The sequence below is a fragment of the Poeciliopsis prolifica genome, unplaced genomic scaffold, assembly GCF_027474105.1.
Source record: "Poeciliopsis prolifica strain line A6 unplaced genomic scaffold, Auburn_PproV2 SCAFFOLD031, whole genome shotgun sequence".
Classification (NCBI taxonomy): domain Eukaryota; kingdom Metazoa; phylum Chordata; class Actinopteri; order Cyprinodontiformes; family Poeciliidae; genus Poeciliopsis; species Poeciliopsis prolifica.
The window spans coordinates 6,327,273-6,349,524 of NW_026562406.1; the positions used below are offsets into that span (position 1 = coordinate 6,327,273).

The following is a 22,252-nucleotide window of genomic DNA, read 5'->3' on the forward strand; positions in this document are numbered from 1 at the left end:
TGAGAAAAGGAGGGCAGACAGGAAATACACACAAAATGAGAGCAATTTTTGTTAAATATCTAATCTCTCCTACCTTAGACATTGTTTGTGTAATTGACAATATCTTTGTGCGTTTCTCTGGAAACAGGCATGGTTGACATCGCAAGACAGACAGTGGAGTTTCTGTATGAGGAGAATGGTGGTATTCCTCGTGACCTCTACCTCCCTACTATTGAGGATATCAAAGATGAGGCCAACAAGTTCACTATTGACAAAGTCCGAAAAGGTACATGACATATTAAAGGTTTTGAGCATTGTACATTTGCACTGAACATCCTCGTAGTACTTCATCGCTTGTTTTGAGATGTATTGAAGCACTTACTGTCACTCACATTTGGTAAATGAGTGTAATGTTATGTAACTAACATGGATCATAACATACTTTTTCCACAAAGGGTTGACTGTCGTCATCCGCTGTCCTGACAGCAATAACACCAACAGCACAACTGGAGGAACAGCGCTGCCCAAGTTTGCTATCCGTGGAATGTTGAAGACGTTTGGTTTGCACGGGGTTGTGCTGGATGTGGACTCTGTAAGTCTAATCATTTGTGGTGGATTTTTTGTTTTAGCCTCACAACAGATTTATTTGTAAACTAAAGTGTTTCATGCGTTTGTTCAGGTGAATGAACTGGTCCAGGTGGAGACGTACCTCCGCAGTGAAGGGGTGCTCGTCAGATACTGGTACCCCATTGAGATGCTCGAGCGTCCGCCAGCAGGTTCTCGACGCACTGCGGCTAACGGCCTGGTGTCTTTGGACAGCAGTAACATTCAGATTCATAGGTAATATAAATGCAAAGGGAACGAATGTGATGCAAATGAATTAAAGATCTGAGTTTAATATCGGTGCCACCGCTTTTCTTCAGGGAACTCCTTCGATGTGAAAGCGCACTTGCTCGCTTATACTGTCGTATGGCTCTGCTCAACATCTTCGCCCCCAAGAATCCCCACACTTTCACTCGTCTCTTCCACATCCCTGCGATTCGTGACATAACTCTGGAACACTTGCAGCTTCTGTCTAATCAACTGCTGGCTCCACCTCTCCCTGGTGAGTGGAAGAATACGTTTTAAAGAACTACATTTCTTTTTCGTCATGGGAATTTTCTGAGCTATGCTAAATTCCCTCTTTCTGCAGATGGCACCATCAGTTCCAGCTCCATTCTCTTGGCTCAGTCGGTGCTTCACAACCTCGAAGGTCAAAGTTGCTCTCCCACAGACCTGTTTTATCAGGGCAATGCTCAGCCCATCCGGGAGTGGTTGACAGTGGCCATCACTCGTGCCTTGCATCAAGGAGAAGAAAGTTTACTGGAACTCACAAAACAGATTTGCTGTTTCCTACAGGTTAGCTCTACAGCCGGTGAATACAGTGCCTTTCAAAATTATTCATTCATCTTCAACCTTCCATGTTTTCTCACATTATAACCACAAACCTACATGTATTTGGGGGTAATTTCATGCAGTAGATCTATACAAAGTAGTGCGTAATTATGAAAAGAAAAGGAACAAGGTTTAAATTTCTTTACAAATCAAAATCAGAAATTGTGTATTTTTTTGCCATTCTCTTCAGTATTTTGCTGCCTTTACGCCTGCAAGTCTTTGAGGAACTCTTACTGCAGTAGGATTGGACATTAAAAGTACCTTTAAAGCATCTCTACAACATGATGCTAATAAAACATAGCTTTACGTTACAGTTATGGTATGTTATGGATAATTTACGTTTAGCTTGAAGACTCATAGTCCAGTTTGACCTTTTTGATCCACATGTTTCTGTGCCCTAAAGGGTTGTGGCAAATTAGTGGCTATAGAAAAAGACCAAGGATAATGAATGTTTTTATAGTGAACTGTATGCTTCTGGTTACCTACTCATTACTGAACACAAATTGTCTCATTATATATTTTTCAGAATGCACCTGAGCAGTTTACATCTGAGGAGTTTCCTGTCCTGGAGTCAAAAGTTAGTATGGATGTTAGTTTTCCTGGAGCTGCGTTTGTGATCGTCTCCTGCAAAGAAAGTCAACTGGGCTGCCGCAAAGAGTGAGCTCCATCAAATACACATCAGCAGACACTTAAAATTGAGCTTTCTTAGCTTCACTTTTTAAGTTTTTGAACTTCTTTTTTATCTTGTCAAAATCTTTTAGCTCAAGTTTATACAAAGCTCCCTGGGCTCGAGTCATGGTTTACGGTCTGGGTCACAAAGTGCGAAGAAATGGTCAGCTGAATCTGATGGAGGCAGTGTGTTATCCTCTAGATGCCTCTCCTACCAACACAGGCCTTACGCCCCCTCCCACCACAAACCAGTACCCCTCTGTTATCATTCCCACTGATAAAGTGCACATCAAGCTGGGTGAGTGTTTTCATTATGAGGAAGAAATTCTCAAAGAATACAAAGAAGCACTTCTAAGTGAGTTCATTCTTGTTTTGATTGTAGGAGTGTCACCCCCTCCTGGTGCTGTGTTGGTGCTCCACTCCTTACCGCTAGAGTTTCCTCTGGCGATGGCGTTTGCAGAGCAGCTGTTGACGTGGAAGCTGGGGGAGAGCAGCGAGCGATCTGAGGATGAGTTGGACACTGTGCCCTCATCGGTGCTGCTGCAGGTGGTAGAACTGCTCGGTAAGTTTCCCTTTTATTTCACCAAAATAAAAGCTACACGTTGACCAAGGTACTACATGCTTTCTACTGTCTTTGGTGACCTTATATACTTTATATATTAAAAGTATTAATTATGTAAACAGCTTTTTTTCCCTTTTTCTTGTTAAAGGGGCAGTATTATGTAAAAACTGCTTTTTTGAGATTTACATCATGTTCTGATGTTATTCTTGTATCTAAAACATACCTGAAGTGTTGTTTTGATTCTCTTATGTATGTTTGAGAAATCCTTTAGCCTCCCCTTGGCAACTATTCAGGGTATCTAAACGCTTGCTCTCACCAAGCGCTGCATTTTCCATGGAGCTCCTCCTTCGGCCAGCAGTCTCTAAGCCAAGCTTCTGTGTCATGGAGTAGCCCTCTCCTCCGCCTACCCCACTCAGCTCCTTCAGACTAGCCAGCAGCAATCAATCACAGTTTCTAACATTTCTGTCTTGTTTATAGGTGGATTGCTTTGGACTACTGATCTGGCTCCCTCCATCAAGGAGCTCATCTTTCACCTGTTGGCTGAACTTTTGCGGAAGATCCACCACTTGGAGCAGCGCAAGAGCCCCGCTGGCCTTTCCAGCTCCATTGCTCTGCTGCTGAACCCCTGCTTGGCAGTCCTAATGGCCCTGCAGACAGAGCTCCGAAAACTTTACGACAGGGAAACTCAGGGATGGGCTGCTGGATGCGCCGGAGGAGGATCGTCGTCTGGAGGCATAGCGTTGGCGCTGGTGGCAGAGCAGAGCCGGTTCTCCACCTACTTCCATGCCCTAATGGAGGTGTGTTTGGCTGTGGCGGAGGTGACACTTCCTCTCAATGTCGGCACCTCTTCGGTGGGACCCCTCTCCTCTACCAGCGCACCGAACCTCAGTGACTCCTCGTCGTCGTCTTCATCGTCCCCGGGCCAAACACCACAAAGCCCCAGTTTGCTTTCAAAGCGTAAGAAGGTGAAGATGAAGCGTGAGAGGGCAGCAGCTGCTGTGGCAGCAGCCGCCTCTGGAAAGAGAACAAGCGGAGGCGCGAGGCTGTCAGAAAGCGACAGCGCCCTTCTGAACATGGCGGGTAGCAAACCCGAGGACATGCTGTGGTTCCACCGCTGCCTCACCCTCCTGATGATTCTGAGACATCTGGCCAATAAGGACCCGCAGGGTTTAAGCGTAACCAGCGATGCAGTGACGGATGCTTGCCAAGCTCTAGTGGGTCCCACGTCTCATAGCCGCCTGCTGGTACTCTCAGGTATCCCCACACACCTCGAGGAGGCAGTTGTTCGAAACGCTATCCGCAGGGCGTGCAACGCACACGGAGGTCTGTTCAAAGATGAGGTCTTCATTCCTGTGCAGGAAGAGGATCCCAAGAAGAGATCAGGAGCGGGGGTCTCCAATCCACACGACAGCAAAGCTGCTCCAGAACCTGACCGACCTTTTTCCACCAATGGAGGTCCTGAGAGTCCTGACAGCTCCAGCAGTGTCACTCCAGCTTTAAGTGTGAGTGCTTCGGCTTCTACCAGCCAGACCTCCATTTGCAGCTCCTCTCAGGGGGTTTCTCGCACAGTCAGCGAACTTTCTGTGGATCAGGAACTTTTAGCTGTTCCCCCACTCACACCCGCAGCCGCTGCTTCGGCAGTAACGTACCCCCAACAGACTCCTCAGGATTCTCAGACTGTCTCCAGTCAGGAAAGTCTAGACACGTCGCTGTGCAGCACGGGAAGCCTGGGGAGTCTCGGCAGCTTGGGGGAGCCTCTGGACAACACAGAAACACCGTCTGCCTCGGATGGCGCCTCTATGCAGACAGTCACTTCCTTTGAGAGCACAACAGCTACAGCCAGGTCTATCAAGGGCTATGCTGTCATTGAGGTGAGGTGGTTCTGTTGCAAAAGCATTCACACCATTTGAACCAGTGATCTAAAACTTCATTCCTTGAGGGCCAGAGACCTGCAACTTTTAGATGTGTTCTTTGTCCTACACACTTGGATTAAATGACAAAACTGCCTCTGTAACAGTATTACTGCTACAGAGGCAATATTATACTGTAATATTGGAGCAGGGTGTGCTGAGGTAGAGACATCTACAAGTTGGATTACACCGGCCCTTTACGATTGGAGTTTTAGTGTGCTGCCTTAAACATTTTCAAATTTTGTTTCTGAAATGGAATAAAATTACATTTGTCATCGGTTGAATACAGGTGCGCTCTCGAGCGAAGGTGGAAAAAATCCGTGCTAGTCTGTTCAACAGCGGTGACCTGATTGGTTTGTCCAGCCTAGAAGGTGAAGAGGAGCTGATGGAGTTGACCAACGAGGAGATCCTGACTGTTTCCAGTGTTAACCAAAGCCTGTTTGACACACAAGGAAGCTCTGCTCTAGAAGACTACTTTCTGGATAAGTCGATCAAAGGTTAGTGTTAAACGTTAAAGTTTTACCTCTTTTATAGATCAACATTGTTTCTGTCAAATCTAACCTACTTCCCTATTTCCAGGTGAAAAACTGGTACCTGGAGCAAGAGACATCCTGACTGATATTTTTAAAAGCTGCGTGCACTCCGAGCAGATGCTTAGCCTCACACCGGCCAAGCCTGTTAAGGTGTCTGATATTTTCCTCAGTAAAGAGCAGATTAACTCTCAGACTCCGGGAAACCTGCTGCACACTTTCTTTACCAATGTTCGACCTCCTAAGAAAGTGCTTGAAGACCAGCTCACCCAGGTACTCAAGGAGAAACGTTATGGTTTTCTGTCATACCTTCAACCATCCAACTTTCTTTTTGATTGTAATAATACTTCAAATCTTTAAATTGCTTCTTTTCTTCACATGTAGAGTACTGTCAAACATCAAAAATAATATTATATATCTTTTTATTGATTCAGATTTTACGAAAGTATGGAACCCCCAAGCCGAATAAGAACAAGTACAACAAAGCTGGAAAGGAACAACATCAGGGTAAAGTTGTGAGCACCAAGAGACCCATCACAAAGCCTCTCACCAAGGAAAAATCAGTCCTCAACAGTGTTAGGTGAGTAATTTTCTTACAAAACTTCATATGACACACGTGTAAAAAAAAACAGCAACATTGACATCAAAACTAAATATTTTTTACTTATTTCCAGAACTGCGCTGAGTGAGAAGAAAACTGTCCTAAAGCCAAAATCTCCTGAGAAGTCGAGGCCAGATGAGAAAGACGTAGAAAAATCCCCTTCTAAAAAAACTGAAGGTTGGCAAAAATCATGTCTGTTGTGACCACACAGAATATATTCAGAACATTAGAAAAAATACTCTTACTTCCATAAATATCAAGTTTGAGATAATTTTTTTATTTGGATGTTGTAATTCAAATGGTCTAAAAAGCTTTTCAGTAGAAAGAGTAGATTTCAATCTAAATCAATCTTCCAAATGTTATTTACAACTTCCAAAACCATTATATTTAACACAGCTGAATATGTCTTCTGTTTTAATTAGGTTATAAGAATGTGGAACAGGCTTAAATTATTTTAAAGTAAGAGTAAGTCTGGTTCGACACAATAGTTTATGAGCTCTTCTATTGTTTTGTTTAGTGCCGGAGGAAAAGTACTTGACACTGGAAGGCTTCCATAAATTTACAATCGATCGGGCAAAGCAAGACATCCGCAGTGTGTGGAGAGCCATTTTGGCTTGTGGCTACGACCTTCATTTTGAAAGGTGAGACTTAAAGAATCATATCGTCTACTCGAATGCTGTAGTATCTATCACAGAAGGAAAGATGTTCTTCATAAAGTAGCTTCAGTTTTATTATTTGGTCTTCAACAACATTTTATCTATGCAAGCTAACTTTCCATGGGTTAAAAAGCTGTTGCTTGTTTTCAGCAGACTTCTTAAGCTCCACATTTCATCAGATTCCATGATAGTAGTACATCTCTCCCGGTTAAAGACGCACTGCCCAGAATAAGAATTAGCAGATTCACACAATTATAATTGTCTTAAAGTCTCCTATTGTAAAAATGTGTCTGTTTTTTATGTAATACTAAACCTTTCTTTATATTGAAGGTGCACATGTATAGACACTCGCCACGCCCAGAAGGCCTGTAGAAAGTGGAGCTTGGAAATGGATGTGGCGCTGGTGCAATATATCAACCGGTTGTGTCGTCACCTGGCTATCACTCCAGCCAGACTTCACCCCCATGAGGTCTACCTGGATCCCAGTGATGCTGCAGATCCCCGTGTGGCCTCTCTGCTCAGTAAGTCGCTTGCTTGCCTTTTTTTTTTTGTCTGAGCTTCTGCAGATGCTGCAGGTTCTTTGTCAGAGATAAATCCCACGGAAAATTGAGATTACAAGATTGACCTTCATGTATTAAATTATCTGTCTCCGTCCTTTTTTAAACTTTTGTGTCTTTTTAACTGGAACGTTCATGCTTTTGTTACTTAAAAAGGCATGGAAGTTAATGGTGTTTTTGTTAATGTACTCTTAGATTTAAAAAAATCATTGGAGTTTCTAGTCTTGAAGCACTTGATGCAAAATTAGCGCCAATTTTCTCAGACTAACATCTGATTGACTAACCAGTTCATCTCTAAGAATAATTTCATTCCTATCTGCTTCACGTTTGTGTTTTGTCACTCAGCTTTATCTTTATGATTTGGTGTTTACAGATGTGCCTGTGGAGAGCTTGCGCCTGCGCTTTGCTTTGCTGCAGTCCCTCAACAACACCCTGGAGAGTTTCTTTCTGCCACTAGTGGAGCTGAGACAGACGCACACATATCAGAACAGCATTGCGGCGCTGTTGTGTGAAGCAAAAGGTGAGCATCGACTCAAACCACAGCTTCTCGTACAAATGCTTTCATTTTGGCTAGATTTGTTTAATATTTGAAGCTTGCTGAGAAAATAGTGATATACAGGCTCCATGCAAATAAAGTGCTTCAAGTTGAGGCTGTCTGATGTCAGAAATTGTTCTAAGCTGAAACTTTAATTTTCTGGTTTCAGTGCTTGAAAAATGTAATCTTTGTACCTCTATCTGCTTCTGATAGGCCTAGTCTTCTACGACACCAAGGTCACTGTTATGAACCGAGTATTAAATGCTACAGTGCAACGTACAGCTGACCATGCTGCTCCAGAGATTACACTGGACCCTCTAGAGATTGTTGGAGGTAGACTTTCCTCCCTCTTATTTTTCTTCACTTTTCGTCACAGGACATTTTTTTCAACTTTCTGGATATTGTAACACGTCTCTCCTCCGACCCCTACAGGTGAAATTAGATCATCAGAAAACACCTACTTCTGCCAGGCAGCACGCCAGCTCTCCTGTGTGCCCTCGTCTCAGCTCTGTGTGAAGCTGGCCAGCGGAGGAGATCCAACATACGCCTTCAACATCCGCTTCACTGGAGAGGAAGTTCATGGCACAAGTTAGTGCTTCCCTCGTCGTGCTCTTTTTTTTTAAATTTCATGCTCCGCTTTGCTTTCATCTATTTTATTTATCGCTGTTATGTTTTTGTAAAATACCTATTGTGATGACTGTGTCTATCCAGGTGGCTCCTTCAGACATTTTCTGTGGCAAGTGTGTAAGGAGTTGCAGAGCTCAGCACTTTCCCTGCTGCTTCCCTGTCCCAGTGCTGCAGCTAACCGGAACAAGGTATCATTTCATTCCACATTACATTCATCTTCCCATTAAGGGATACTGTAGCTCTATTCAGTCAGGATTTACAGTGCTTTGAGAATGTTTTCATCCCACTTTTGACCCGTTACAATCACAATTTGTGTTTTATTTAGATCTTGCACTATAGAGAAATGCAGTGTAGTGTGTAATTCTGAGGAGGAATCAAAATGGGTAAAAGTGTGTTTTTCCAGATGTGGGAACTGGTTGAGGCAAATTAAAAGAAAGTGTTTTGGAAAGTGGTTCTGTTGACTCATGAGGTTGAGTCTTTTGAGGCCACTTTGTGTTAGTCACATAAATTGCCAATAAAATGAACCTAAATTTGCAGCTTGTAATGGGACAAAATGTGTGAAAGTTAAAGGGCATGAACACAAGGCACCACATCTGTTGATCTAGTATCAACATTGTCTCAGTTTTATGTAAAGAATATCATAAGAAAGAGGATGGCATTGTGTAAATATTCCCAATCTCTCTTTGTTTTGTTTTTATCCCAGGGGAAGTACATCCTGACTCCCTGCCCTATCAGCTATGCAGAAGAGCAGTTGTTGCACTTTTTTGGTCAGCTCCTTGGCATAGCCATCCGAGCAGACCTCCCCCTTCCTTTGGACCTGCTGGGATCGTTCTGGAAAGGCCTCGTTGGTGAACCTCTCGATCCAGAGCAGGACTTGCAGGAAGCTGATGTGCTCACCTACAACTATGTTAAGAAATTTGCAAATGTGAGGAGTGCAGTCGGACCGATTTCAATCACACCCAATTTGATATCCAGCTCATGCTTGCAGGGATTTTGATTGTCGTTTTTTTTCCTCTCTTCAGGTGACTGATGAGAGCGAGCTGGAGGCCCTGTGTGCTGAGATCTCCTCGCAGCATCATTCAGGAGAAAGCCCAGAGTCGCCCAGCCGGCCCTGCTGCACTTTTACTTACTTCACCATGACGGGTGAAGAGGTGGAGCTTTGTCAGGGAGGACGCAGCCTCACTGTCAGGTACAGAGAAGCTCCCGAAGGTTCTACCGTAGTTTAAAGTCACAGCCACAGCACATTTGAGTTGACTTGCTGTTCTGTTTGCCCCGTTAAGCTGGGAGAACAAGGATGTGTATGCACGGGCGGTCAGGAGCCTCCGCCTGCGGGAGCTGGAGAATGTAGAGTGTATGACAGCGGTGCGGGCAGGACTGGGATCCATTATTCCTATGCAGCTGCTTACCATGCTCAGCCCTCTGGAGATTGAACTGCGCACATGTGGCTTGCCTTACATTAACCTGGAGTTCCTCAAGGTAGTGCATAAATATAAATATATATATATATGATAGAAAACACTGAAATCTTTTCAACCATATTACAAAGTGTGTGTGTGTGTGTGTGTGTGTGTGTGTGTGTGTGTATGAGCATTTTCCAACTTTAAAGTCTATGAAAGTAGTGATTTAATGATTTCCTTCTATCCTTGCTGTATTGTGTTTCCTTAGTAAATCATCCCATTCTTTTTTGTTTAGGCTCACACCATGTACCAAGTCGGTCTGATGGAGACCGACCAGCACATCGAGTTCTTCTGGACCGCCCTGGAGATGTTCACTCAGGAAGAGCTCTGCAAGTTCATCAAGTTTGCCTGCAACCAGGAGCGTATCCCGTTTACTTGCCCGTGCAAAGACGGCGGACCCGACACAGCCCATGTTCCCCCGTACCCCATGAAAATCGCCCCTCCTGATGGAGCTGCAGGTAACGGACAACATGCGCCCCGCAGGGCCCTGACTGGGCTCAGGCGCTCCTACCTCTGCAGCTCTTGCACTGCATCAATCCTGTTTCAAAAACCTTATAAATCCAGAATCTGCCATTTTGGAGTGAACCAGGACAAATCTCTTCATGCTGGAATTTAAAAACAAACAAAACAAAAAAAAAAGCTTCCCCATTAATTTCTCACATTTCTGTTGCTGCAGAAACTGCTGATAATGTTGAGAAAACTGTTCATCTTGTCACTTCAGATAAACTTTGAACCTTGATTTATATAATGAAGGAACATTGAGCATCTCTTTTTCGCCTTGCATTTCACTTAAAGGGATTCGGGTTTGAGTTCATCAAATCATTTTTATGATTCCTGATACATAAGATTGCTTCATCTTTTGTGCTTTTATCACTGTGACAGTTTCATTACAGTGCCCTGCAAACAGCACTTATATTCCATGAATTTTCCACGTTTCTTCACTTTACAACCTTAAACTTTTACGTATTTTATGTGATCACCAGTTTTGTCTTACTCATTTTGTCTTTTAAAAATATCTTTAAACGGACTTTGAGCTCTTTCAAAACATAAATATCCATTAACTCAGACAGGCTTCTCTATTCCAAGCATAACGCTGCTACTATCGTGTTTAGCCATGAGGATTGTGTTCAGGATTCTCTAGTATTCATTTTCCACCTTGTCGACCAAAAGTAAAATAAAATTTGGTCTTATCTGATCAGTGGACCTGTTACACATATTGTGAAAGGAGGTCCACTTCTATGTCTTTTCAAGATGTTCCACTTTGTGTGGGTTAAAAAAAAAAGTGTGTGTAGTTTACACACACATACATATGTATATATATATAATTTTATTTTATTTATTTATTTTTTTTTCAAGGCGGTGTAAAGTAACTCCTGTTACACAAAAACTTCTTGCATGTTCACTATATATAAACAAAAACCCATATTTCTGTTTCCTCTCCAGGTCAGCCAGACTTGCGCTACATTCGAGTGGAAACATGCATGTTCATGGTAAAACTGCCACAGTACACTTCTTTGGATGTGATGCTGGAGAAGCTGCGCTACGCCATCCACTACCGCGAAGATCCTCTGAGTGGCTGAGGAGACCCGAGAAGTCGACATTCCCGAGCAGTAGTACCTAACATCTCACCACCACCTTCTGCCCCTCCTGGATCTTCCCCTGTGACCGACCGCAGGCCGATAGTAACTGCTTCACCAACGAGCAGCAAAGCGAAACACTTTTATCTCGAAAGGAGACTGACATATTGTTTTTATTGCCATTTGCCTAAATTCTGCGTTTTGTTTGATGATTTTAATCAGCACTGATAGCTCCAAATAAATCTTGATTTATTTTTGTTGCACTGAGATTGGGGAGGGCATTGAAGTGAAACAGCTGTGAAGGAGTTTTGTTCCTGTGTTCATTTCCCTTTTTTTTTTTTTTTTTTTTTTTTTTTTTGAGCCAGCAATGTAACTTTAATAAAACTCTCTCGGCTACCTTCAGAACAGCACTTTACAGTTGCAAATCCTATAGCTGAGCGTTCAGAAAGTGGTTCCTATGGGAGTCGATAAAGGCTACAGTGAAAAGTCTCCAGCGACAGCTCAATGCTACCTCCCCTTTGTGGGGGTGATGCTCTGACCCTCACCTTTTGCTGTAGGGGCCTCTGTTGTGTGACGAGAACCAAAAGGGTTTTCAGTGATATGATTACTATCAATTGGAATCTGCTGAATTTTCACAACGTCATCTGCTGTAGGAGCAGGTGTGAACCAAGTGCTGTACACAGTTTTACTGCCTGTTTTAACATTACGACCTGCTAATGGACAAACTCATTTATGCCTATGTAATGGAGAACCTTTATTAAAGAGTCTGAAAGAGTTTTTCATGTAAAAAGTCATGTTAATCTAGTAGTCATATCCAACCTACACACGACTACACACTGGAGGGGTTGGCAGTAAGTAATCTTCAGTTTTGCCCTTTAATTATTTATTTTTCATGATTGGGGCAATGAGGGATTTCTTTTTATTTCACCCATATCCAAATGTTTTGCTGTGTTTAATAAAAAAAAGAAAAATTTAATAATAATCTAGAAAAATGTAAATAGACTGAGGTAATGTTTGCTGGCAGTTTTTACTTGCTTCTTCTGTTCACCTTCTGATTTCATTTTGAGTTTGCACTACTCTTCCGAGAAAAGAATCTGAAAAACGAGCAAACCAGACGACGTCTGCCTGGGTTTCCAGTTTGTCGTGTTGCTGCTTTCTATGAATTTTGGGATTACCAGTAATCTTTATCACCTTTGTCTTGTACTCGGATGGTTTGAATTTCTTCTACACATGGTGAAACACGTTCTCTTGTGTGAGTGAATTCGCCATTTTACGTGGAGAAAACCACAGGATTGACTGCTGGTGCAGTGAAACTGCTTTATTTTTCATTTTTGCAGGATTTTGGGTTTTGGTTGGGCTCTTCTAAAGGGTGACGTACCACTGCTAACAGGGTTGCTCTCTCTCTCTTTCTCTCTGACTTCTCCTCTGGAGGGGTAACAATAGGTTACAAAAAGGACATATCCGTACAAAGAATTGTTTCGATGAAATGTGTGCTGTACATTTACTTGATATTTATTACAATTATTTATGGTTGCATTAACTTAACTTTTACTGTCTTACCTCTGCACATGAGAAACGTAACATATCTAAAATGGATTATACAGATGTAAAGAATCAAATGGCATTTGAGATTTCTGTGTCATAATAAAGAAATGTCTTCATGTACAAACAGTGTTTCTGATGTTTTGTTTTTGTATAATTAATCCCAGACAGACACATATTGGGCAGTTATTGTTCATCGTGGGTGATCAGTAGTGGGGTTAATTTTATGTCTGTTACATCTGACCCAATGACACACTCTGGTTGCATCACTGCAGACTGTAAACCACCCACTTTTACAGACCAGTGACTGCAGGGCCAGCCTGGCCTAGTTTCACCTTCTGTCACGTTACAATTGCAAAGTTCAGTGTATTTTATTGGGATTTCATCCAACAGGTCAGCACAAAGTAGAACATAAATCTGAAGTGGAAGAAAGGCCAAGTGTGAATTTTACAGAGTTGTGGGTGTGTTTGTATTCGGACCCCGGGAGCTGATGTGCTGCAGTACCACCTTCCACTGGACTTACAGCTGCAACTTTTTTGACGTATGTCTGAACAATTTCTTGCAAAATAGCTCAGACTCGTTCCGATTCAACTGAAATTGACTCTGAAAATCAATTTTCAAGTCTTGCCTCAAATATTTAGTTCGTTCAATGTCTCGACTTTGACGAGGTCATTCCCACACATAAATATGCTTTCATCCAAACCATTCTGTCGCAGTTTTGTGTGTATGTGATCAAAAATGTATTTCCTTATTGATAAATGTTCGTATATTGAGGTTTGATTTTAATTTTTTTAAATTTCTGGAAAACTGAATTATTCATATTTCAACAAAAATAACCTTATTTTCTTCATTTAAAATAGGGTTTCGACAAAAAATTTGTTTCTCTAGCTGGAGAAAAACTTAGGACTTCCTTTTGATTGAAGTAACAGCAGTGGCACATATTTTTGTAACTATCAGTTCACTTGAATACTTTTTTCCAGGCAGCAGAGTGACTCATAAACTGCTGCAATCTTCTTCCTGAAGGTCCCGGACGACTTTTTTGATCTTAGTCGTGTTTACACTCACTTCACAAGACTGAGGCAGTGATGGTTTCTAATGGTTGTACACCCATCAGAGTGATTTTTAGCTATTTTAGGTTTGTGTCCAAGTTTAATCCTCACCAAAAACTATATTCTGTGAAAGTGCATTTTCCATTAAATTAAGTATTTTCATCAACATGAATTGTTAATGAAAACAATTTGAATCCCAGAATATTTGAAATTGACACCTATATATATGTTCAGAAATGAAAAAGGCACCGGGGGAGTTCATTTTTATTTTATTTTTTCAACGTTTTTGAATTAATCTGTCAAATTGACCACAATTTTCCTGCTATTGCATTGCAGGCTAAATAAACAAATAGGACGCACACACAGTCATGGAAGTCTGTGTTTATGTTGCATGAGTACGACTTGAAACTTACGGTATGAGGCAGCAAACTGGGCCGTGTTTCACAAGTCCTTCACATTCAAGAACAAGAGGGCAGAGAAATGATAAGACAAAGGAATATAATTTATTAATGCGAGTACAAATAAAAAAGCAGAATAACACGCAAGCATTACTGCAAGCAGTAATTCAAACTCAATGTGTCAGTTTTCTTTATCTTATATTTATGTCTATTAAAACTGATGTTTGTCTGTTTTATGTATATATTCTCACTAGTCAGTGTCAGTGCTCCTGAGAGTTTCAGTCTGGAATGATTTGATCTATGGGGTACATGAATGTTTAGGGACTGAACTGGCGAATGGAGAGACAGAGAGAGAGAGAGACTGAACCAGAAATGTCAGGAAAACCCAGGGCAGTCAGTGACACTAGATCATGCCGAGCTGCTTCTTCAGCCTCTGAAGCTGCTCCATTGCTGATGTTGTTGCCGCCGCACACAACCACCACCACTGGGCCCAGGTGCTGCGCCAGCTTGCCCTCGACTTGCAGCCTTTTGATAATGTCACTGTACACAGCTGCCAGAGCGGCACCGCAGGCAGGATCCACCAAGATCTTCTCATCATCTGCAAAGAAAGAACAAATAGTTCAGTTTCATGACTGATTTCTGTAGATAAAGCCAGTATTTTACATGCACTGTACAAAAAGACACTGAACTGTTTTATGTCCCTGCCTGCCCCTACTAGCTGTATCAAGAATGGCTTAAATTCAGAAGTGTGCATAGGAACTGCATGATTTGGGTCAGATGTTTTGTAGTCACTGACAATTCGGACGACTCCTCGGTATTCCAGGTTTTAACTTCCTCCATGTTGTTGATTCAATATTTCATCATAATGTCCTTTCCTGTCTGAGTCATCTGTTTTGGAAAACACATCAGTCCCCCAGCCTAGCAAAGCAATCCCACAACATGATACTCCTGTAGTTCGCTGTTGGGATGTTGTTCTCAGGCTTACAAATTTCTATGGGGGAATTTTTATCCCATAATCCAATTTCGGTCTGAGAGTGGGATTTTATGTCTTTCTTCTCAAAACGTATAACGCTTGTGCTCAAAAGCGTTATAAGTTTTTGAGCACACAGAAGTGGGAAATGTCTTTAAGGAGAGACTGATAATAACAGAAACAGCCCCTCATACACATCCCATCCAAATATAATGATGGAGAAAATGACAAAACACTTTAGATTCATTACACCACAAGACCTGCTTTCAAAAAAAAAAAAAAGTTTTGTCTCTAAATGTCTCTAAATGCGTTTGCAAACGTTTATCTGGCTTTTTATGCTTTTGGAGTGATGGCTTCTTCCCTCCTGAGTGGCCTTTTAGCATTTTCACCAGCTTTATTTACTTTTGCCTTTGATTCGCACATATTGCTCCAAAACACCTTCATTTTCTGGGAGACAAAACCAGAACAGGTCTGCCAGACCCTTTTCTGAACAATCCAATGAGTGGACAGAAGAAAACCTTAAATGTCTGTGTGTGTGGTGTTTGTGGCATCAGCTGAATGTTCCCTCATCTCTTCTGCCCAGATGCAGGTTTCACTCACCCAGAAAGTTTTCCACAGCTCTCACAGCCTCCTGGTCAGTGACCACTTCTGAAAAAACCGTGTGTTTCTCCACCAGTTTCATTGTCTGAGCTGACACCCTCTCCAGGCCCAGTGTGGTCGCAACACTGTGTGCGCCAAAACATTCCATCAGTTGCGTCAGGAGGGGGGACCGGTGAACCAAGTGCAGTACCTTGTGATGGCAGGTAAAGTGACAAGCTCTCCAGCATTCATTGCTGCATTCAGGCTGTGCGCTCCCACGGTTTCCATGGCTACGTTTGGCACGTCAGCCCAGTCGGCGCGGCGCAGTCCTTGCGCCACTCCGTTCAGCAGGCCTCTGCCTCCCACCGACAGCGCGATGGCTCCGGGCTTCTCCTTCAGATCGCGCTCCAGCTCCTTCCCCAAAGATGTGTGTCCTTCCCTTCACAAAGCGAAGCTGCGATTGACACTAATGCGGACAATCTGTGGACAGTGCAGACGGATTTGCGCAATGCAGCAGCTCTGACGTCACCATTCTAACTCCTGTCCACAAGCGGTCAATGTTAATTAACTGTGTGATACGTGAAATGTGCCCTCCATCATCCTCTGCAGCTGTTTTTGCAGCTGTTCATGTTCCGGATGAGAGTACGTGATGAGACAAGCACTGCTGTCAGTGATGAGCATGATGAGTTTGTGTTTGCAGAGTTTGTGCCCTGCAAGCCCCTCGAGTTCTTTGTCACATTTTGAAACACTGGAACCTCAAACTGCATTTTATTGGGACGTTTCGAGGCAGAGAAACACAAAGTAAGTCAGAGAGAAATGATGCATGGTCTCAAAGCTCTTTTACAAAAAAGTATCTAAAAGTATGGCTTGTATTTGTGTTCAGACTCACTGGGCAAGTAGAAATCCCACAAGTCTTTTAGGGAATGTCTCTAACGGTTTTGCACATTAATGGGTATTTACCTATTCTTTTTTTTTGCCATGTAGCACAGGTTCAATCAGTTTGAATGGAGTTACAGACTAGCGTCTTTCAGATCTTGCCATAAACTCTCATTTGGATTAAGCATGATTGCACCACCTCCATGCTTCACTGTGAGCTTTATGTTTTCAGGACAACTTGGACATATGAGTAACCTTCTTTCTTTTTCTTTTCTTTTTTAAAATTTTTAATTTAATTTGTGAAAATAAAATAACAAAAAAACTGTCTTTTTCTTCCCCTTTCACTTTAAACACATTCCCTGCTTTGTGCTGGCATCTTGCATCAAATCCCAATAAATGCATTGCAAATTTTAGCTTTAGTTTTAGTCCTCAAGGTATAAATACTGTTGCTGTGTTCAAAGAGCTGACTCTGTCTCACCATATGAGCAGGTCGTCAAAGGGAGAGACGAATATCCAGCCTGGGTTGTTTGCCACAAGCTGCTGACCGTAACTAATGCTTTCATTCAGAGCCTGAAAAGGACGAGACACAACTTTGCTTACACTGTTAAAATGAAAAGCCTTTCAGGAAATAAATAAATAAATAAATCTTTATTAATTTTCATAATTTCAACTTGTTTTATCCCCTGCTTCGGTTGGGTGTAAGAATCTCTCCAGACATGATTTTTGAGCAATACTTTTCATCTTCTTCTGATACGAACCAGTTTCCTAAACATTGTTGTGAATAAAATAAAGATTCAATTGAAACTGCATTTGATTTTCACACACCGTTTAAAAAACACAAACAAACTGATCACAGCTGAGTTAACCAACCTTTCCATGAATGACGACATTTGCCCCCTCGTCCTTCAGCCTCTCCACCGTCTGGTTGGGGGTGACACTTGGAACCACGATGGTTGCAGGAACCCTGAGCTGGCGGGCAGAATAAGCAGCTGCCATTCCAGCGTTGCCTCCTGTTGAGACCCAAATCCTCAAATGCTTGTTTGTCCTGCTTCTAGTGCAGACATCTTAGTGCACTTGAAGTAAGAAAAAAAACAAACAAACTTCAAGTCCTATTTCTCAGCAAGACATATGAGGTTGAACTATGTAAATAATTTCTTCATATTAATAAAAAATGTACTTTTTACTCAAGACATTTTCCCATGATGCAGGTGAAATAATTTGCTGGTGGAACTTATATTTTCATCTAATTATTTACTTAGAACAAGCTCCTATTTCTTGCTGAAAATTGACTTGTGAGTTAGTTTCGTCTTATTTCCTGTACTTGGTAAGATTTTGTGTTTTCGCAATGTACTGACCTGAACAGCAGACAAACCTCTCACAACCTCACTCTGCCCACTAAAAACAACAACAACAAAAAACCAACACAAGTTCTCAACAAGTCTATGTTTGTGCTGCATGAAATGGTCCACATGGTTACCTTTGCACTGGTTCCTTTAAATATATATTTATAGATATAAATATAAAACAACAGAAGATTACTTACTGTTTTACAGAGATGTCTAATGCCTCTGATCTTAAAGGAGCCTGCAGGTTGGGACGAGTCCAGCTTGAGGTAAACAGAGGTACCAGCCGCCTTAGTGAGAGCCATGCTCTGCCTCACTGGAGTGGTCACGTGAAAAGGCTGCTGGGTCTTCATCTCACTGATTACAGAAAGGAAGGGAAATGTTTCATTGGGACAAAGATGGAAACTTGGATCATTTTGAGTCTTTCCCCCATCATTGCTCTCGGCTTTGAAAGTGCTTCAACTTACCAGAGCAGGACAAGAAATCAAGCAAGGGTTTGGATGTGACTTATACTTAATGCTCTTATATGTGGGCTTTTTGTATGTAAAATGAATATATACCTGTTTCAAGAGTGGGATTATTGAAGGAAACACACCTCCATCCAATCATCTGAAGGCATTCTGAGAAGCAGACCCCTCCCCAGTCACTGCCAGGATGGGATGTGGTGAATATCAATGAGTTTACACCCAACGCATTTTATTCCATTCTTTTGAGCTGCCAAAACCTGTCAACATCAGATGTGTTCATTTAGATTTTCAAGCAGTTTATTATGTCCTAGCTTTGTTCACCATCCAAAAGAGACCAAATAAAGATCTAATAAAAGGACTCCTGCAGGCGGATCTTATTTAAAAACGCTTTAACTCTTGGGTGAATCATGATTAACGTAATTTCCCCACCTTTGAAGGAATACATGACAGTTTTACGGTTGAGCATTTGCATGTTGTCCCCCCTCTAAAGGAATTGTGCTCACAGCTGGCTCTGCCAAAAGAGGTGAGACAATTTTAGCAGCTGCCAAAAGCAGGCTCTGCGCCGGTCCTGGGTGAGTGGACGGTTCAAACCTGAATGAGCCGAAGTTTAGGCTGATGAGCCGGACACAGGGCTGTAAAATCTGTCTACTTGGCAAGCTGAAAATATCTGTCCAGCTGAAAGCAAATTTGTTTTAAACATGATGCAAGCAGTGTTGAGATTTACTCAGCTTTTCAGTTCTGTGCTTTTTATTTATTTATTTTTCTTGTTGACATGGACTTTTATCTGCTAAGGCCTGTTTTTTTTTTAAGGGAGAAAAACATACTACCAAATTCGTTTTAACACTTGTGTTACGTAATCACCAACCTGATTAACGTATGCAATTATTTATTATTTATTTGACCTAATTCAACACATGTATCACTGTGTGAAAGAAAGGGAAATTATTCTATCAGCTAGAAACAAATCAAGGTCTTGAAAGCATTGTCTAGTGAGAAACCTGGTTCAGTCAAACACATTTAAGAGAAAAGGCGGTTTGGGGTCTCAGAATGGGTCTGATCAAAACTGTCCTGCTTACTCAATATTCTTATTCTTCCTTAAGGTGTGATTTTAACAAAGTTTTAGCCATGTAGCCTGAAAATTCTCCATTAGAGAACATTTGTGAAATGCTTTCAGTTAATATGTATTTATGTGTTTATGCTTTTTTCTATTTTTAAATTGACAGCTATCATGACTGTCAGTCACCGTGTTGGAAGCTTCCTGGCTAAAGATTCTCACACCACCTCCTGGTGAGGAGCTGGACTTGCAGGAAATATATGATTGCACTTCAGTGCAATCTGTCTTTTCAGAGCCAGAACTGTGCAAGCAGTTACTAGAGATTTAACATTCGAGATGGCCAGCAGTGTTTTAAAGCAAGAGGACATGCAGCCTGACTCATTTGGAGTCGCTCGGCCGTGGAAATGTGCCTGTGTTGACGTTCTGATTTATGCACTGGCACAACAACTGAACAGATTACTTAAAATCATTAGGTGCATTTATTCAACAAAAATATAGAGACCTAAAACGGCACCTTCTTTATAATCTTTCCGGCTGTGTTTCCTGCAGGACCAAAATGGCCACTTTATGGAATTAATTGATGCCAGATTCTTGAACCACAGACCACAACTATGGTAATATTATTTTAAGTATACTCTATTTCCATAAAAGTAGCTGTAAGTAAAAAAAAAATGCTTATATGCATCTTAGTGACCTCCAGCAGCAATAAAATATCAGCTAGAAGCAAGTAAAACACAGTTATCATCTCGTTCATACACTGAGCAGTGAACCGTGCGCCCTTTAAACTGCAGAAAGATGGAGGAACACTTGAAGATTCACTACTTTCAATAACTTGTATTACTGTTGGAAAATATTTGGCGGTGTAGTTGGATGTGTGGAAGCTAACCATGGGACAGTGACGTGTCGAAATGGGAAGTTTATGTACGCTCATGGTAGCGACATGAGGCTTACACCCATTCGTTTGCTGAGACTCTGACTCTCGGCAAGACAGGCAATGTGTCTTTAAGGCTCCACTTCTGAATAACCTTTTCCATTTTTCTGACCTCAGATTGTTAATGGAAAACCAGTTGCTGTCTCAGTGCTATCGCCGAGGTTTTTGCCGAGTCGTAGAAGAAGGAGTTGGTAAGGCCGTCAAATCATAAAGAAACTACAACGAAGGTCCTAAAACTGCAGATGTTGGCCGTCAGCATAAAGACATTCAGACAAATTTATCGTTTGTTTGTCACAAGTCATATTGTTATTGTGACATCCACCCATATCACTGCGTTTCATATGTTTTCCAACTATTGTGTCATGATAATAGTAATTATTAGCCCACCACATATGGTGCTCCAGACTTTCTGGAGAGCTGTGTCAAGCTTTTTTTTTTTTTTTTTTTCCTTTTACCATTAAGTGGAAACTGGTAGCAGCACAAGTGGCAGGCTTGATTGAAATAAAGGGGCATAGTGGAGCTGTTAAAAGTCCAACATGTCTAAGACAGAAAATAGACTCTAGAGACCAAAATCTCCAACTCTGTGGCACTAACTCCTGCTTTTATAGAGGTACTGATGATCAGCTAATCAAATGCTTTTATTGGCAGCTCCCTACCTGCTACATTTCCTCTTGAATCTCACACAAGCAGAAAGGAGATATTTCCTTACACACATTTTAAATTCGTGTCTGTTTAATAGACACGAATTCTGTTGTACATTTTAGGTTTCATTCAAAACGGTTTTGAACCAACTCAGCTGCAAACTCAAAAGAGTTTTTCTTGCAACACTGAGCATCTTTAAGATGTTCCTTTCAATATCCAACATCCAGTGTTATGCACAGGGTTCATGTATAAAACATCCCCCACTGAGCATGAGTCAGCATACATGCAGCAAAGCTCGTGTTTGATTCGTTTCTTTCAAACAGTTGCAAGTGCGTATATTTTACCAGTAAACTTCATTCCCAGTAAAGCTGTTTAGTTGAATGAACGTGTAAAGAAAAAAACAAACAAACCCCAAAATAAAATATTTGTTCCAGGGGATGATTGGGGGAAAAAAAAAAAAAATCACAACATAAATTATGCGCAAGAAAAGTTTTTCAAGCAGTCGATCGTTCATCTGCACACCTAACCGATGCATTATGGGCCTGACTCAGGAACTTCATCCTTCCTCTGTGCGCGCAGCAGATCCGCTGCAAGAGGGAGAGAGTAGGAAGGAGAAAAAAAGGAAAAGAAAAAAAAAAAAAGGAAAACGATTTGACAACATGGCGCACTTTCCTTGAGGAAAGTTTCTCCTGAACAGCGTATGCAGCTCGGCTTTTCGCGGACTTCCTCTCGGCGCTCATCGACCGTCTCCTGCCACGCAAAGAAAAGAGGACTTTCTTCAGGCAAAAAACTTTGAAGCACTTCTCGTTGCACACGCACGCACCAGAAAAAAAAAGCAAAAAAACCAAACACTCGACACCAAGTCTGCAGAGACTGGGGATGGGATGAGACCGATAAGCCGTTATACAAACACAGCCAGTCAGCCAGGATGGAGAAGCAAGCGACTCTGAAAGAAAAGGTAAACAGCTTTCCGGAACAATGGTTTTACGCGTTTCTTTTCCCCTTTTCTTTTGTATTGCTCCGTGTGTAGCTATATATATATATTTTGCCCCGCATCCAGGGGAGAAAATTCCAAAATGACCTCGTAAAAAAATTCTATCGATTTTCCAGCCGCGCGTCCTCAGCCGCGCAGTGGACGTCTGGGGACCGCTGGAGCAGACGCTAAACAGCATGAAGGGGCTTTGGTTTGTTATCGCTGAAAAGCTACAATCGTGCAAGACACGTATTGTTGTTGTTTTAGAAGCGTGCGTTGCTTTCGCAGTCTGTGGCTGAAAGTTAGTTCCCTCAATCTGACCGCTCTGTCTGCA

General features: G+C 41.9%; 3 protein-coding genes across 4 annotated transcripts in view; 2 read left to right on the plus strand and 1 right to left on the minus strand.

The window, feature by feature from the left end:
* LOC129372924 (probable E3 ubiquitin-protein ligase HECTD4) overlaps positions 1 to 12,757 on the plus strand; it is a 37,146-nt gene extending 24,389 nt beyond the window's left edge. For both annotated transcript variants that reach the window (XM_055050525.1, XM_055050526.1), the window contains exons 53-76: positions 128 to 265; positions 435 to 571; positions 659 to 819; positions 903 to 1,084; positions 1,172 to 1,377; positions 1,940 to 2,070; positions 2,175 to 2,380; positions 2,465 to 2,644; positions 3,122 to 4,515; positions 4,844 to 5,051; positions 5,134 to 5,357; positions 5,519 to 5,664; positions 5,759 to 5,862; positions 6,203 to 6,326; positions 6,672 to 6,862; positions 7,272 to 7,418; positions 7,647 to 7,766; positions 7,866 to 8,021; positions 8,145 to 8,248; positions 8,764 to 8,985; positions 9,083 to 9,249; positions 9,341 to 9,536; positions 9,753 to 9,975; positions 10,961 to 12,757. In XM_055050525.1, coding sequence (XP_054906500.1) covers positions 128 to 265; positions 435 to 571; positions 659 to 819; positions 903 to 1,084; positions 1,172 to 1,377; positions 1,940 to 2,070; positions 2,175 to 2,380; positions 2,465 to 2,644; positions 3,122 to 4,515; positions 4,844 to 5,051; positions 5,134 to 5,357; positions 5,519 to 5,664; positions 5,759 to 5,862; positions 6,203 to 6,326; positions 6,672 to 6,862; positions 7,272 to 7,418; positions 7,647 to 7,766; positions 7,866 to 8,021; positions 8,145 to 8,248; positions 8,764 to 8,985; positions 9,083 to 9,249; positions 9,341 to 9,536; positions 9,753 to 9,975; positions 10,961 to 11,097 — 5,204 coding nt within the window. In that variant the 3' untranslated portion in view covers positions 11,098 to 12,757. The remainder of the gene's footprint in view (positions 1 to 127; positions 266 to 434; positions 572 to 658; positions 820 to 902; positions 1,085 to 1,171; positions 1,378 to 1,939; positions 2,071 to 2,174; positions 2,381 to 2,464; positions 2,645 to 3,121; positions 4,516 to 4,843; positions 5,052 to 5,133; positions 5,358 to 5,518; positions 5,665 to 5,758; positions 5,863 to 6,202; positions 6,327 to 6,671; positions 6,863 to 7,271; positions 7,419 to 7,646; positions 7,767 to 7,865; positions 8,022 to 8,144; positions 8,249 to 8,763; positions 8,986 to 9,082; positions 9,250 to 9,340; positions 9,537 to 9,752; positions 9,976 to 10,960) is intronic.
* Positions 12,758 to 14,254: 1,497 nt separating this feature from the next.
* Positions 14,255 to 18,204, minus strand: LOC129373072 (L-serine dehydratase/L-threonine deaminase-like). Its single transcript, XM_055050800.1, is given in 8 exon segments — positions 14,255 to 14,531; positions 14,533 to 14,681; positions 15,654 to 15,778; positions 15,844 to 16,071; positions 16,987 to 17,078; positions 17,379 to 17,518; positions 17,864 to 17,903; positions 18,052 to 18,204. Coding segments are annotated over 8 exon segments (972 nt in total). The 3' UTR covers positions 14,255 to 14,486.
* A 3,243-nt stretch (positions 18,205 to 21,447) lies between these two features.
* LOC129372920 (tetratricopeptide repeat protein 28-like) overlaps positions 21,448 to 22,252 on the plus strand; it is a 217,939-nt gene continuing 217,134 nt past the window's right edge. Inside the window, exon 1 of the mRNA XM_055050520.1 lies at positions 21,448 to 21,903. Within this exon, the coding sequence (XP_054906495.1) occupies positions 21,874 to 21,903 (30 nt within the window). The 5' untranslated portion in view covers positions 21,448 to 21,873. The remainder of the gene's footprint in view (positions 21,904 to 22,252) is intronic.